Source organism: Heliangelus exortis, chromosome 27 (genome assembly GCF_036169615.1).
Source record: "Heliangelus exortis chromosome 27, bHelExo1.hap1, whole genome shotgun sequence".
NCBI lineage: Eukaryota > Metazoa > Chordata > Aves > Apodiformes > Trochilidae > Heliangelus > Heliangelus exortis.
In genome coordinates, this window is record NC_092448.1 from 3,342,949 (window position 1) to 3,356,882 (window position 13,934).

The window sequence follows — 13,934 nt, forward strand, 5'->3', positions numbered from 1 at the left end:
AGGATGGGTGAGGAGGAGGAGGAAGCGGAGGGTGAGGGTTGTGCAAGCCCCGGGGGGGCCGGGATCGCTTCCTCGTTCCCACCCGGTACCCTCCTTTTCCCGGGGGGGTGGGGATGTGTGTGACATCCCTTACGCCCCCGCGTTCCCTCGAAACAACTCACTCTGTAAACTCGGAGGGTTGGTTTTTTTTTTTTCCTTCCTTTTTTTTTTTTTTTTTTTTTTTCTTTTGTGTGTGTGTGCGGTTTTGTTTGCTTGGTTTGGTTTGGTTTTTTTTTTTTTCGTTTTTTTGGTTTTTTTTTTTTTTTTATATATAAAAAAAAGAAGACACGTGGGTGAGGGGCAGGAAAAGGGGCAGGGTGCTGTCCCAAACCCCCCTCCACCTTGCCCCCAGCGGTGGCTCTGGCATGATACATTCGCGTGGGATGGGGGATTTGCTTCGGCGAGGTGAATACTGACTGAGGAGCAGCCCAAGGGGCTGCTGGGGACAATATCCTGGCCACCCGGCCCTCTGCCCATCCTGGGGATGAGTATTTTGGTTTGGTTTGGTGTTTTTTTTTTTTTTCTTACAACACCACAGTCCAGCCTCCTCCAAACCTCAGCACCCGGGCCTCACGCGGCCGCTGCTCCCTCCGTGGGACCCCCACCCAGGAGGGGCTCGGCTCCCCCATATCCTCCTGAGGCCACAGCAAAAGAAGGGGGGGGTCCCTCGGCTGCACGGGAGGGGCTGCAGCCCCCCCACCCCCTCATCCCAGCCTCACACCTTGAGGGTTTTGTCAGGCACGGCGCTGGGGCTGCTGGCGGCGCTGCCCTCGCTGCCCTTCTTCTTGCGGAGGGTCTCGATCCAGCTGGTGCTGGGCCGAGGGGCAAAGCTGGAAAGTGCCAGGGAGCTGAGCCTCATGTTCTTGCCCGACATGATCAGCTCCCCAAAACCCTCCTGGTGGGAGAAGGCGTAGCCGGAGCGGTGCGAGCCCACGCGCCCCACGCGCCGCATGCACCGGTGCTGAGTCTTCTGCTTCTTCCTTACCAGCTGAGTGTAGCGCACCTGGGGACAGGGGACAGGGTCAGAGCCACCCGCCCCCGGGGGATGGGAGCCCCTCTCCCTTTTTTTCCACAGCCACATGTCCTTACTGTGTCAGAAAGTTCTGGTTTTAGGTCCAGCTTGAGGAAGCGAAAGGCCACGACGGGCATGATGCAGACCACGGTGGTGAGGGTGATGGTCAGCCAGACCGTGGGCTGGGCCAGTGTGTTCTGTGCATTACCTGGGGGGGGGAAACACGAGTCCAGCCAGGGCAGCACCTTGGGGGAGTGGGGGACACTGCTGAGCACCCCCCGGGACTCACCCACAAAGCGAAACTGGTTGGGGAACATCTGGAAGAGGCCATCACTGTGCATGGTGAAGAGGATGGCGAAGTAGGCGGCCAGGCTGCCCCAGATGAAGAAGTGGTTGATGGCTGTCCAGAAGCCAGTGTCCAGCCCGATCTGGGGGAGAGAGGAAGCCCACAAGGGCTTAGGGGCAGCCGAGATGCTCCGAGCGTGGCTGCAGGGACCCAAACTTTCACCAACCTTGGTGCTGGGGCTGAGCAGCTGTGTCCCTACCTGCACGCTGACAACAATCACGAGGGAGGTGGCAACAGTGACAGCAAAGGACTGGTAGTCAGCCAGCTGGGCACCATCGTCACGGGTGGCATCAGCGAAGACACCGTAGGGGATGAAGAACATGAGGACAGAGGTGTAGATGCCCTGAGCAATGCAGATGAAGAACTCCCTCTTGTTGAAGAGAAGATTGAGCTGCCCGGGCTCATAGAGCTTGGGGTACTCCATGCTCCGCTGCTCCGGGACATCCTGGGGACAAGGGACACTCTGGGCACCTCCGTCCAGCTCCAGGTAGGAGCAGCCCCTTCACTGGGACTGGGGTAGCCAGACACCCCTCCCCACCACCCACCATACCTGGTCAAAGACACCCATGGCCAGCACAGGCAGGGAGGTGTAGACAATGTTGTAGAGCGTGATGAAATACTGATCATACACCGTCTGTGGAATGGAGCTCTCAGGGGGGGGAGTGGGGAGACCCCCCCACTCCATGCCCCAGGCAGCCCCCCAGGACAGGAGAGCTGCCACCAGCACCCTCTGGGTGCTCACCCCGAATGGTGTGGGTGCTGCAGCCCTGACCACACGGAGCCACCACACTCCACAGGGACCCCAGACCCCCCAGGGAGCCCGGGGGACCCGGGAGCACCCTTCTCAGGTGTGCTCCTGAGAAGGGGGGGGGTCCTGCAGGCAAAATGTCCCCAACACCAGCGCCCGTCAGGAGTGACTCACCTGTGCCGAGAAGCCACAGAAGAAGCCAAACCAGAAGTGGACCATGGTGAAGGCAAAGTTCTTGTAGAAGAAGTAGCAGAGGAACTTGCACATGCGTAGGTAGGACCAGCGCCCGTGCACCAGGAGCAAGCGCTGCAGGAACTTGAACTGGGAAAAGGAGTAGTCGGAGGCCAGCACTGCCTGGATGCCCTCCTGCCCGCTGATGCCCACCCCAATGTGGGCAGCTGTGGAGGGAAGAGACACACGGACTGAAGAGGGCTCTGCCAGCACCACGAGGGACCAGGGGTGGGGTCCTCCTCCCGGTGGGACCGTGCTCTCCCAGGCCACAGAGGAGCGAGGACAGAGGCTGCAAGAGGGGACCTGTCACTCCCAGGACTCACTCTTGATCATGCTGACATCGTTGGCCCCGTCCCCGATGGCCAGGGTGACAGCTTTCTTGTACTTTTTCACCAGCTCCACCACCTGGGCTTTCTGCAAGGGTGTGACACGGCAGCAGATGACAGCCTTGCAGGCACACGCTGTCTCCAGGAACTCCACCTCCATGTCAGCCTCCAGGGCGTGGGCCTGCGAGGAGAGCCGGGGGACAGTGGGGGAAACGGCCCCACAGCTGGGCAGGGTGTCCTCTCCAGCCCAGAACTCCCAGGTCCCTACCAGGCTGTGCCCGTTGATGACCAGGGCGTATTCACCAGCGATGGCTTCCAGCACGGAGGTGAGCTTGGAGGAGGAGAGTTTCTCCTGGAAGGAGAAGCCGTTGCCCATGGAGCGTGACCCATCCATCATCTTCTCCCGGGCTTTCCTGAGGAGAAAGGTTGGGGTCAGAGGACCCGAAATCACAGAATCATAGAATGGGCTGGGTTGGAAGGGACCTCAGAGCTCATCAAGTCCAACCCTTGCTCCACTCCCCCCGTGGTTCCCAGCCCATGGCACTGAGTGCCACATCCAGGCTCTTTGGAAATATCTCCAGGGATGGAGAATCCACCCCTTCCCTGGGCAGCCCATTCCAATGGCTGATCACCCTCTCCAGAAAGAAATTCTTTCTAATGTCCAACCTAAACCTCCCCTGGCACAACTTGAGACCTCTTGTGCCCTCTTGTCTTGCTGAGAGTTGCCTGGGAAAAGAGCCCAACCCCCCCCTGGCTCCAACCTCCTTTCAGGGAGTTGTAGAGAGTGATGAGGTCTCCCCTGAGCCTCCTCTTCTCCAGCCTCAACAGCCCCAACTCTCTCAACCTGTTCAAGGTTCTCCCCACCCTCAAATTCAAGAATTTCTTCCCCATCTCCAACCTCTATCTCCCCTCTCCAAATTTTAACCCATTTCCCCTGTCCTCTCACAGAATCCCAGAACCATTTGGGTTGCAAAGGAGCTCTGGGATCAGCAATTCCAGCCCTGGATTCACTCCCCACATGGTTCCCATGGCACTGACTGCCACATTCAGCCTCTTCTTAAAATCCTCCAGGGATGGAGAATCCACCCCTTCCCTGGGCAGCCCATTCCAATGCCTGATCACCCTCTCCATAAAGAAATTCTTTCTAATGTCCAACCTAAACCTCCCCTGGCACAACTTGAGACCTCTTGTGCCCTCTTGTCTTGCTGAGAGTTGCCTGGGAAAAGAGCCCAAGCCCCCCCTGGCTCCAACCTCCTTTCAGGGAGTTGGAGAGAGTGATGAGGTCTCCCCTGAGCCTCCTCTTCTCCAGCCTCAACACCCCCAGCTCCCCCAGCCTCTCCTCAGAGGATCTGTGCTCGAGTATCTGTGCTCAGCATCCCCACCACACGCATTGTGTCCCCAGGTGTCCCTCGTGCCCCTCACCTGAGCTCCTCTCGCACCTCCAGCACGGTGTGGCCCGTCACCACAAACACCTCCGTCATGTCATCCGTCAGCATCTTGCAGGAGTAGCCGATGTTCACGGCCGTTTCTGAGGAGGGGAAAGCAGGGATTGAGTTCCCCAACTCAGGGGGAAACACCTGTCCCACCACCTCCCAGATTCAGCCCAGGAATGTCCTTATCTCCAGGCTCCCCCCCCCCAAAAAAAAAAAATTACCTCACCTTGTTTGTCCCCCGTCAGCACCCAGATCTTGATGTTGGCCAGCGTCAGGATGGCGATGGTTTCGGGGACCCCCTGCTGCAGTTTGTCCTCGATGGCTGTGGCTCCCAGCAGCTAGGGCACCCAAAGAGGGCTCAGGTCACCAGGAGATAACCCCTGCCTCTTTTTTACCCCCCTCCTCCCAGACCATGTACCATCATGTCGTGCTCCACCTCGTCGTAGAGCCGAGCCAGCCGATCCTCACGGGCCTCGGGGGCACCACTGGCTCGTTGTAGCCTCTCAGCCCACTCCTGGTAGTAACACTCCTCCAGGTCTTTGTAGGCCAGCACCAGTGTCCTCAGCCCCTCACCAGCGTACTCCTGCAAGGGGGTTCGTGGGCAGACCCCCCCATGGCGACCTCAGACCCCGACTGCCTCCCAGGACAGGGCACAACCCCCCTTTCCCCACCATTTTCCCTTCCCAGCTCTGCCCGCAAAGCCCCGCTCACGTTGAGGTGGTCGGTGGTGATGTTGGTCAGGTCCTGGTTGAGGGGGTGCAGGCGCTCCAGCAGGATGGTGTCAGCACCTTTGCAGTACAGTCGGATCTTGCCCTGGGGGCTGCGGACTGTGGGGAGCAGAGGACAAACTGCCTGGCTCCAGGGGACACCTCCTACCACCACCACCATCACCACCACCAACACCTTCACAGCCACAGCACGGGGCCAACCCCACCACCAACACCTTCACAGCCACAGCACGGGGCCAACCCCATCACCACCACCACCACCTTCAGAGCCACAGCATGGGGCCAACCCCAGCCCCACCACCAACAACAACAACAACACTTTCACAGCCACGCCACAGGGCCAACCCCAGCCCCACCACCACCACCTTCACAGCCACAGCATGGGGCCAACCCCACCACCAACACCAACACCACCACCACCACCGTCACAGCCACACCACAGGGCCAACCCCAGCCCCACCACCAACACCGCCACCATCACAGCCACACCACAGGGCCAAGCCCATCACCACCACCACCACCACCTTCACAGCCATGGGGCACAGGGTCAACCCCAGCTCCACCATATTGAGCCCCCAGCCCCACCACCACCACCACCTTCACAGCCATGGGGCACAGGGTCAACCCCAACCCCACCATATTGAGCCCCCAGCCTCACCACCACCACCAACACCTTCACAGCCACACCACAGGGCCAACCCCAGCCCCACCACCACCACCACCTTCACAGCCATGGGGCACGGGGTCAACCCCAGCTCCACCATATTGAGCCCCCAGCCCCACCACCACCACCTTCAGTCACAGCATGGGGCCAACCCCAGCCCTACCACCATCACCACCACCACCTTCACAGCCACAGCATAGGGCTAACCCCAGCCCCACCATATAAAGCCCCCAGCCCCACCACCACCCCCCTAACCCCACTGCAGCCCCTCCAGCCTCTGCATTGCCCAGGCCCTCACCGATGACAGACATCCGTTTGCGGATGTTGTTGAAGTCCAGGATGGCCAGGAGCTGGTAGGTGATGGCCTGACCCAGCTCCTGCACCGTGATGGTTTTGGGCGTGCGGGACCGGAAGACGAAGCCGAAATTTCTGGCGGCCGTGACCAGCGCTCCCTCATCGGGGGACTGAGCCTTGTAATACAGCTCCCCTGGTGACATTGCAGGTGTCAGAGCCAGCTCTGAACCCCAAACCCGGTGGGGAGAAGGTCCTGGCCCTCCCTGCACCCACCTTCACTCTTCTCCTCGGACATGACGGTGTGGCAGAGCGAGAGGAGGCGGAAGAATTCGTGCACGTGGGGGTCTCCCAGTTTGACAGCTTCCAGCAGGCTGGGGTCCCAGAACTGGAACCCTGGATCCGCCAGTGGGTTGAAGGAGAAGTCAACAGGCTCTGGTCTCTGGCAGGGACAGAGATGAGGTCACCCCCCTGTGGCATGTGGCACTGGCCAGGCACTGGTGGCATCCTCACCTCTCCCAGCTCCATCTTGTGACCCAGCACATCCTGCATGTCACCTGTGAACAGAGAGTTAATCAAAGAATGAATCCCAGATTGGATTGGGGTGAAACAGACCTTAAAGCTCATCCAGTGCCACCCCCTGCCATGCACAGGGACACCTCCCCCCAGCCCAGGGTGCTCCAAACCCCATCCAACCTTCAACAGTTCCAGGGATGGGGCAGCCACAGCTTCTGGGGGCAACCTGGGGCTCAGCACCCTCACCCCAAAAAATTTCTCACCCGGTTTCTCCTCTCCATCTCCCCTCTTCCAGTTCAAAGCCATTACCCCTCATCCCATCCCTCCAGGCCCTTGTCCCAAGTCCCTCCCCAGCTTTCCTGGAGCCCCTTCAGGCACTGGAAGGTGCTCTGAGGTCTCCCCATTGCAGCCTCCTCTCCTCCAGGCTGAACACCCCCAACTCTCTCACCCAGGACAAGGACCTAAAGCTGCTGCCCCACCAGCACCCACCCCCAGAGGGGCTACGGGGCTGAGCCCCCACATCTCCCATGTGCCTCAACACCCGCAAAATGGGAGCCGGTGCACCCACACCCCACGAAGAGACCCAGCCCGGCCCTGGTGCCCCACGCTCACCATAGCTGTGCCCGTTGACAGAGCACTTGCTGAAGACCATGATGTTCTGGGTGAGGGTGCCAGTCTTGTCAGAGAAGATGTACTCCACCTGCCCCAGCTCCTCGTTGAGGGTGGTGGTCCGGGCTTCGGCGGGCGTCCGGCGCTTGGCACAGTACATCTTCTTGTCCCAGTTGATGAAGTAGCTGTGCCCCAAACGGATCACCTCCACGCTGTGGGCAAGGGGACAGCTGAGTGTCACCACTCTGCTCTGCTGAACCAGGGACAGAAGCCCAGCCCAGACCCCTGAGTGCTGGGGACACCCTGGCATCCCCGGCCCCTACGCTGCTCGCCGGCTCCCGCGCCTTTTCCCCGCTCCTGTCCGGGGCTGAGGCCACGGGGTCTGGCACTGAGGGGGCACCGAGGGGGGCTCCCCGAGCATCTCACACATCTCTGCACCCCAAACCCCCTCCCCGGCCCCCCGGGGCAGACAGCCATGAGCTAGTGGGAGGGGTGGGGGTGACACGTTCTTACCTCGGGGCTAAGGGTGACAGAACCCATGCTGGGGAACGAAAAGAGAGAGAAATTAAAAGAGAGAGAGAAGGGGACAGTGCAGGAGCCTGGGAGCTGCAGGAGGGCAGAGCAAAATAACCAGCATGCAGCCAGGGCAGGGAGAGACAAGCAGCCAGACAGACACAGCCAGGGGGGGCCCCGAGGGACCTGTGGGGTCTCAGGTCATGGGGTATCCCCAAGGGCAGACGTGGCCCGTCGCCAGGAGAGCAGCCCACACCCACCCCACGCACACAGCTCTGCCCACGGGTCTCCATCCCCGGCTCCCCTCCCCAGAGGACACCCAGAATTCCCTTGCACCCCCCTCCCAACCCAGCCCCTTGGCCCCTGCCTTACCTCACGTAGAGAGAGATGGGCACCACAGTGTTGAGGATGATGATGTAGGACCAGAAGGAGAGGAAGCCGGAGAAGAAGGCACTGTGCACCCCCTCGTCCCAGGGCAGGTAGATCTGGAAGCAGACTCCCACCTCGTGCTCCCAGATGGCATTGCCAATGGCCAGAATCACCCCCATGCACACCAGGAACCCGAAGATCTGGGGATAGGATGGGGGACATCAGAAACCTCAAGAAGGACAGAGGTGGGAATCTCCAGGATCTGCTTTTTGCCTACCCAGAGCACCAGCGTGTTCATCAACCGATCGATGCTCGTCCTCTTGAACTTGGTCCTGCCACTGTTCTGCATCAGCTTCGTGTCAGGACCTGGGGAGGGGGCAGGGAGTCAGCAGAACCTCCCTCCCCAGCACCCTGGGGTGGCTGCAGCCCCCCCACCCCCACCCTGAGCCCACCTGCAAAGACAACGAGGCCGAAGCACCACTCGGTGTTGCGCAGGACGCAGCCCCTCAGCAGCATGTTCTGGTTGCTCAGGGGGTATTTATTCTCCTTCCAGTACAAGGTCCCACCAAACTTGTCCAGCTTGTTGTTGGGGGGTTCACAGATCACCTCCCCTAGGGGAATATCTTGGTTGTAAGATGACTTCAGCACCCCGGTGCTCCCAGCTCCCATCCCCAGTTCCACTGAGAGCTCCCAGACACCCAAACAGGGGGAGAGATACCCATGAGGGTGGTGGAAAAATGGCACAGGTTGTCCAGGGGGGTGGTTGAGGCCTCATCCCTGGAGATATTCAAGCTGAGGCTTGAGGAGGCTCTGAGCAACCTGATCTGAGCCACCTCACTGCAAGGGGGGGGTTGGACTGGATGACCTTGCGAGGTCCCTTCCAACCTGGATTATTCTGTGATTCCACCTTCTGCCCCACGCCGGGTGATGGAGGAGGGAACCCAGGAGGTGCTGGTGGAGACTCACCATCAAACAGAGCCAGCTTGCTGATGTCACCCAGCTCTGAGGTGACAGGGATGGCCTGTCGCACCTTCATGTTGGTCTCCCTGCAGGTGAGGGGGCACCGTGCCAGGTTTCAGGTCCCCAGCAGCCCCTGCCCACAGCCCATTTCCCACTTCCCTCTCTTGCCAAGCCCAGCACCCAAGGCCCTGGCACCCAGGCCAACCCCAGCACCCACCCTGGGATGGGGGTGGCCAAGGTGAGCACTCACCCGTCCAGCTCTGCTGTCTCGATGTAGCACAAGCCATGGGGCTCACTGCTGGAGAGGAGGAGGAGGTCAGCCTGTCAGGAGAGATGGGAAGGGTTGCATGGACCTTCCTGGCCCTTCTCCAGAGCTCCTGACCCTTCAACACCAGGAGCCAACTCTGGAATTTTATGTCCTTAGCAGGGCAATTTTGGTTGAACCAACACACTTGGTTGAAGCCCCCACATCAACCGAACCCCCAAGAGCTCAAATAGAATTCCCAGGCTGGAAAATCCGTGATGTTTCCACCCCGGGAGGTGACAGAGGAGCACAAAAGCAGAGCTGGGGGGGTCAGCACCACCTTCCTCCCCGTGCAGCCCTGTCCCAGCTGGCACTGTACTGGTCCCAGGGCCAGACTCACCGCCACAAACTGGTTGTTCTCCAACTTGATGATGTCTCCAACCCGGACGTTCATCCACTGCTCCTGCCGGAGCCTGCAGAGGGGCAGCAGAAGGGAGTGAGATGGGAGCAAAAAGCATTTCCCTGCCCCACCCTGCTCTGCCCCCTGCCCCCCAGGACCCCCCCAGGACCCCCTCCCAGCTGCCCTGTCCCCATGACACTCACACTCCACCAATCAGCACCTGAGACTGTCGGTTGTTCACTTGGTTGTCGCTTTTATGGCGGAACTGGGGGGCAGAGGGGAAGGGAGACAGCTGAGACTCAGAAAATCACAGAACCCTTTCTTTCCAACCTTTTTTTTTTTTGGTTGGAAAAGACCTTGCAGATGACCAAGTCCAACTGTGGCCCCAGCACTGCCAAAGCCACCACTGCCCCACGTCCCTCAGCACCACATCTCCAGGGCTTGGAAACCCTTCCAGGGATGATGGGGACTCCACCTCTGGGAGAGAACCCTGAGAACCCTTTCCAGGGAGAAATTGTTCCCCAGCTCCAACCTAAACCTCCCCTGGCATCTCTTTTGTCCCATCCCTTGTTCCTTGGGAGCAGAGCCCGACCCCACCTCTCTCCAACCTTCTCTCAGGGGGTTGCAGAGAGCCAGAAGGTCTCTCCTCAGCCCTTCCAGGGCTGGGGTCCTGCATCCCCCCCCTGCAAACACCACAAAGTCACCCTAAGGTCACAGCCCCCAGGTCCCCAGAGGCAGGCAGCAGGCAGTCTGGGCAGGGGGACATGCAGGGACCCACTCACATAGTCGTCGGTGGCATCTTTGACAGCTGTGATGGTTAAGACAAGAACCAAAGGCACGATGGTGGTGAACCAGGAGAGGGAAGAGATCTGGGGGATGAGCTGGGGGACAGGGAGCAGGAGTTACAGGGGAGCAGGTCCACGTTACCCTTGTTCAGAGGTGCCAAACCCACCACTCCCCAAGGCCCTGGGCACCCCCCCAGCTGCCCAGCCAGGGAAGGAGAGTCGGGGGGGGGGGGTGTCTCATCTGCTTCCTCAGTCACCCCAGCACTCACCTGCAGGATGAGGAGGAAGAGGAAATAGGTGTTGGCCACTTCCTGGAACTGCTCGAAGAGGTTGACAGGCAGGAAGGTGAGGATGTTGTACTTGGAGGTCTTGATGCAGTTGTTCTGGGGATGGAGAGGGTGAGAAGAGGGGTTCACCACCCACCAAAGCCCTGCTACCCCCTCAGCATCACTCTGGGGATGCAGCTCAGCGTGTCCCTAATTTGGGAGCTGGGGATGACAACTTGGACATCCCCCCCCCCCCCCCAGTTCCTGTCCCTGTCCCAAGGGCTGTGGCAGCTTCCTGGAGAAACCAATTCCAGGGAAAAACCTCCTCCAGCTGCAGCATCTGGGTGGCAGCACCCAGCCTCCCCCCTCCCCAAAATCCACCCCCTGCAGCCAGCCCAAGTCTGAAGCATCCAGAAATAACCTGGAGCATTGGGATGAGGGGGGGGGGGGGGAAGCCAAGGTGAGCAGTGCCCTTCCCCCAGCTGCTCCGGAAGCTCGTTAATTAACCAGACACAGAACCACATCAGGGGACCAAGAAGGGGCGCAGGAAAAGTTGGGGGGAGGGAGATTCAGGCCCTAGGAGAGGATGTGGGGGGGCTGCATCCCCTTCCAGGGAATCATTCCCTCCAAACAGCCCCCCCTGGCCCCAGCCCCAGAGCTCCGTTGACGTTCCCGACTCGTCAGCACAATTTTCTCAGGGACAAACAGCTATTTTTAGCCAGCCCCCCACCCCCCCCTCCTCCTCCACCGACCCAGAGGGTGATGCCAACACCCCCCCACCCCCCCAAAAAAAAAAAAACAAACACCTTCCCCGAGTTGGGGGGATGACCCCCTCCTCAAAAGATGGGGCTTGGCCACCCCACTCACCGCGTACTGGAACTTCTCGTTGTACTCCCGCGCGTTGGCTCGCACCCTCCTCTCCTCCTCTGCAACACAGCCCCCCAGCAGCTCACCCCCTGCACCCCAAAGACCCCCCCTGCACCCCCACACCTTCCCTCTGTACCCCCAGACCTCCCCCTTGCACCCTGCACCTGCCAGCCCTGCTCGCCCCCCCAAAAAAAACCCAACCCGGGAGCCCCAAACCTCCGGGCGAAGAGGGGAACCCCCACCTGTGCTTTCCCCCCCCCCCCCAAGCCAGGACCTCCACCCCTGCACCCCCGAGACTCCCAAATCCTGCACCCCCAGATCCTGCATCTCCAAATGCCACACCCCCAAATCCTGCATCCTCCAATCCTGCAACCCCAGATCCTACATCCCCAAATCCTGCACCCCCAGATCCTGCACCCCTGAGACCCCCAAATGCTGCACCCCCAAATCCTGCATCCTCAAATCCTGCAACCTCAGATCCTACATCCCCAAATCCTGCATCCCCAAATCCTGCACCCCCAAGACCCCCAGATCCTAAACCCCCCAAATCCTGCATCCCTAAATCCTGCACCTCCAAATCCTGCATCCTCAGATCCTGCACCCCCAAGACCCCCAGATCCTAAACCCCCCAAATCCTGCATCCCCAAATCCTGCACCCCCAAATCCTGCATCCTCAGATCCTGCACCCCCAAGACCTCCAAATCCTGCATCCCCAAATCCTGCACCCCCAAATCCTGCATCCTCAGATCCTGCACCTCCAAATCCTGCATCCTCAGATCCTGCACCCCCGAGACCCCAAATCCTGCACCTCCAAATCCTCCATCCTCAGATCCTGCACCCCCGAGACCCCCAAATCCTGCACCCCAAATCCTTCACCCCCAAATCCCGCATCCCCAAATCCCGCATCCTGAAATCCTGCACCCCCAGATCCTGCCCCCCCCTCCTTGCTTCTCTGCCCTCTCGGATCCCCAGTCCTGAAGATCTGCACCCCCAAACACCCTCAGATCCTGCCCCCCCCACCCCCGACTTCTTTCTCCGCATCCCCCGGTGCCCCCCGCTCCCGCCCGCCCGCCCCGCACCCACCCGCCCGCCCGGGATCTGGGACCCTCGGCCACTTCTCGGGCATCTCCCGAGGCACCGTCATGGCTGCGGGGCCTCGGACCTCCCCGGCGGCTCCATCCCATCCCGCTCTGCCCGGTGTCCCGGGCCGGGCCCTCCCGCCCCGCCCCGCCGCGTTGCCGCGGCAACGGCCGCCCCGGGGCCCAGCGGGGCCTACCCGGGCCTACCGGGACCCCGAGCCGCTCACCTGGGGCCCTCCGAGCCGCGCACCGCTCCATGGCCCCAAGCCCCGAAACCCATGGGGAGCGGGGCGGCCCGGACCGGGGCCGGGGCCGCTGCCGGGGCCGGGGCCGCTGCCGCCGTCTCAACGCCCCATGGCCGCGGCGCTGCCGATCGGCGGCGGAAGTGATGGGGCGGGGGGCGGCGGCGGAGGGGAGAGACCCAGAGCTACCCCCGGGGGTACCGGGAGACGGGGAAGGGAGGGACCCCGGGGGTACCGGGGGCAGCCTCGGTGGATCCCGGGAACAGGGGGGCTGCCCCGAGGGTCGGGAGGGTGAGGGGGGGTCACTCCCAGCAGCCTCGATGGTCGCGGAGGTGCGGAGGGGTTATCCCGGGGCAGCCTCGGTGGTCGGGGGGTTGTCCCCGGGGCAGCTTCGGTGGATCCCGGGACCAGGGGGCAGCCTCGGGGGTCGGGAGCTGTCCCCGGGGCATCCTCGGTGGAACCCAGGACAAGGGGGGCTGCCCCGGGAGTCGGGAGGGTGAGGGGGGGTTACGCCGGGGGCAGCCTTGGTGGATCCCAGGACCATGGGGGTATCCTCGGTGGTCGCGGGGGTAAGGGGGGGTGTCCCCCGGGGCATCCTTGGTGGATCCCGGGACTAGGGAGCATCCTCGGTGGTCGCGGGGGGTGTCCCTGGGGCATCCTCGGTGGAACCCGGGACGAGGGAGGCTGCCCCGGGGGTCGGGAGGGTGAGGGGGGGTTGCCCCGGGGCATCCTCGGTGGTCGGGGGGTTGTCCCCGGGGCATCCTCGGTGGATCCCGGGACCAGGGGGGCTGCCCCGGGGGTCGGGAGGGTGAGGGGGGGTTACCCCGGGGCAGCCTCGGGGGTCGGGGTCTGTCCCCGGGGCATCCTCGGTGGATCCCGGGACCAGGGGGCATCCTCGGGGGTCGGGAGCTGTCCCCGGGGCATCCTCGGTGGATCCCGGGACCAGGGGGGCTGCCCCGGGGGTCGGGAGGAGTCCGGCGGGGTGTCCCCCGGGGCATCCTCGGTGGTCGTGGGGGTGTCCCGGGACATCCTCGGTGGATCCCGGGACCACGGGAGCATCCTCGGTGGTCGCAGGGTACTGGGGAAGCATCGGTGGCCCCGGGGGCACCCAAGGGAGCCGCCCGTTCCCCGTCCCCTGGCAGCACATGGGTCCCCCGGGGATGGGGGGGGGACACACACAGCTCAGCCCCCCCGGGGGTCTGCAGACCACTCGTGTCCCCCCGTGTCCAGACACAGCGACAGCTCAGAGCCTCAGGGCTTTTTTAA

General features: G+C 61.9%; 2 protein-coding genes across 8 annotated transcripts; both read right to left on the minus strand.

The window, feature by feature from the left end:
- Positions 1-227: 227 nt before the first annotated feature.
- ATP8B2 (ATPase phospholipid transporting 8B2) lies at positions 228-12,876 on the minus strand. 7 transcript variants are annotated; one of them, XM_071727348.1, is made up of 28 exons: positions 12,654-12,816; positions 11,348-11,406; positions 10,484-10,597; positions 10,212-10,310; positions 9,633-9,694; positions 9,430-9,502; positions 9,036-9,106; positions 8,792-8,871; positions 8,278-8,436; positions 8,103-8,191; positions 7,829-8,025; positions 7,449-7,484; positions 6,947-7,155; positions 6,332-6,375; positions 6,095-6,260; positions 5,826-6,014; positions 4,847-4,962; positions 4,554-4,718; positions 4,362-4,473; positions 4,125-4,230; positions 2,971-3,115; positions 2,700-2,883; positions 2,320-2,543; positions 1,948-2,031; positions 1,597-1,842; positions 1,341-1,479; positions 1,129-1,259; positions 228-1,042 (listed from the first exon to the last, which is right to left on the minus strand). In XM_071727348.1, the coding sequence occupies exons 1-28, from the start codon at positions 12,682-12,684 to the stop codon at positions 755-757; spliced, it is 3,618 nt and encodes a 1,205-aa protein (XP_071583449.1). In that variant the 5' UTR covers positions 12,685-12,816; the 3' UTR covers positions 228-754. The 7 variants fall into 7 exon arrangements, with proteins under 7 accessions (XP_071583449.1, XP_071583447.1, XP_071583443.1 ...); XM_071727346.1 differs by lacking the exon at positions 7,449-7,484 and having other exon boundaries at positions 12,654-12,876; XM_071727342.1 differs by lacking the exons at positions 7,449-7,484; positions 12,654-12,816 and adding an exon at positions 12,431-12,568 and having other exon boundaries at positions 4,572-4,718.
- Positions 12,877-13,281: 405 nt separating this feature from the next.
- On the minus strand, positions 13,282-13,815 carry LOC139787659 (cuticle collagen 2C-like). The gene has a single exon (XM_071726925.1). It carries the CDS (start codon positions 13,813-13,815, stop codon positions 13,282-13,284), a length of 534 nt encoding a protein of 177 aa, XP_071583026.1.
- Positions 13,816-13,934: the final 119 nt, after the last annotated feature.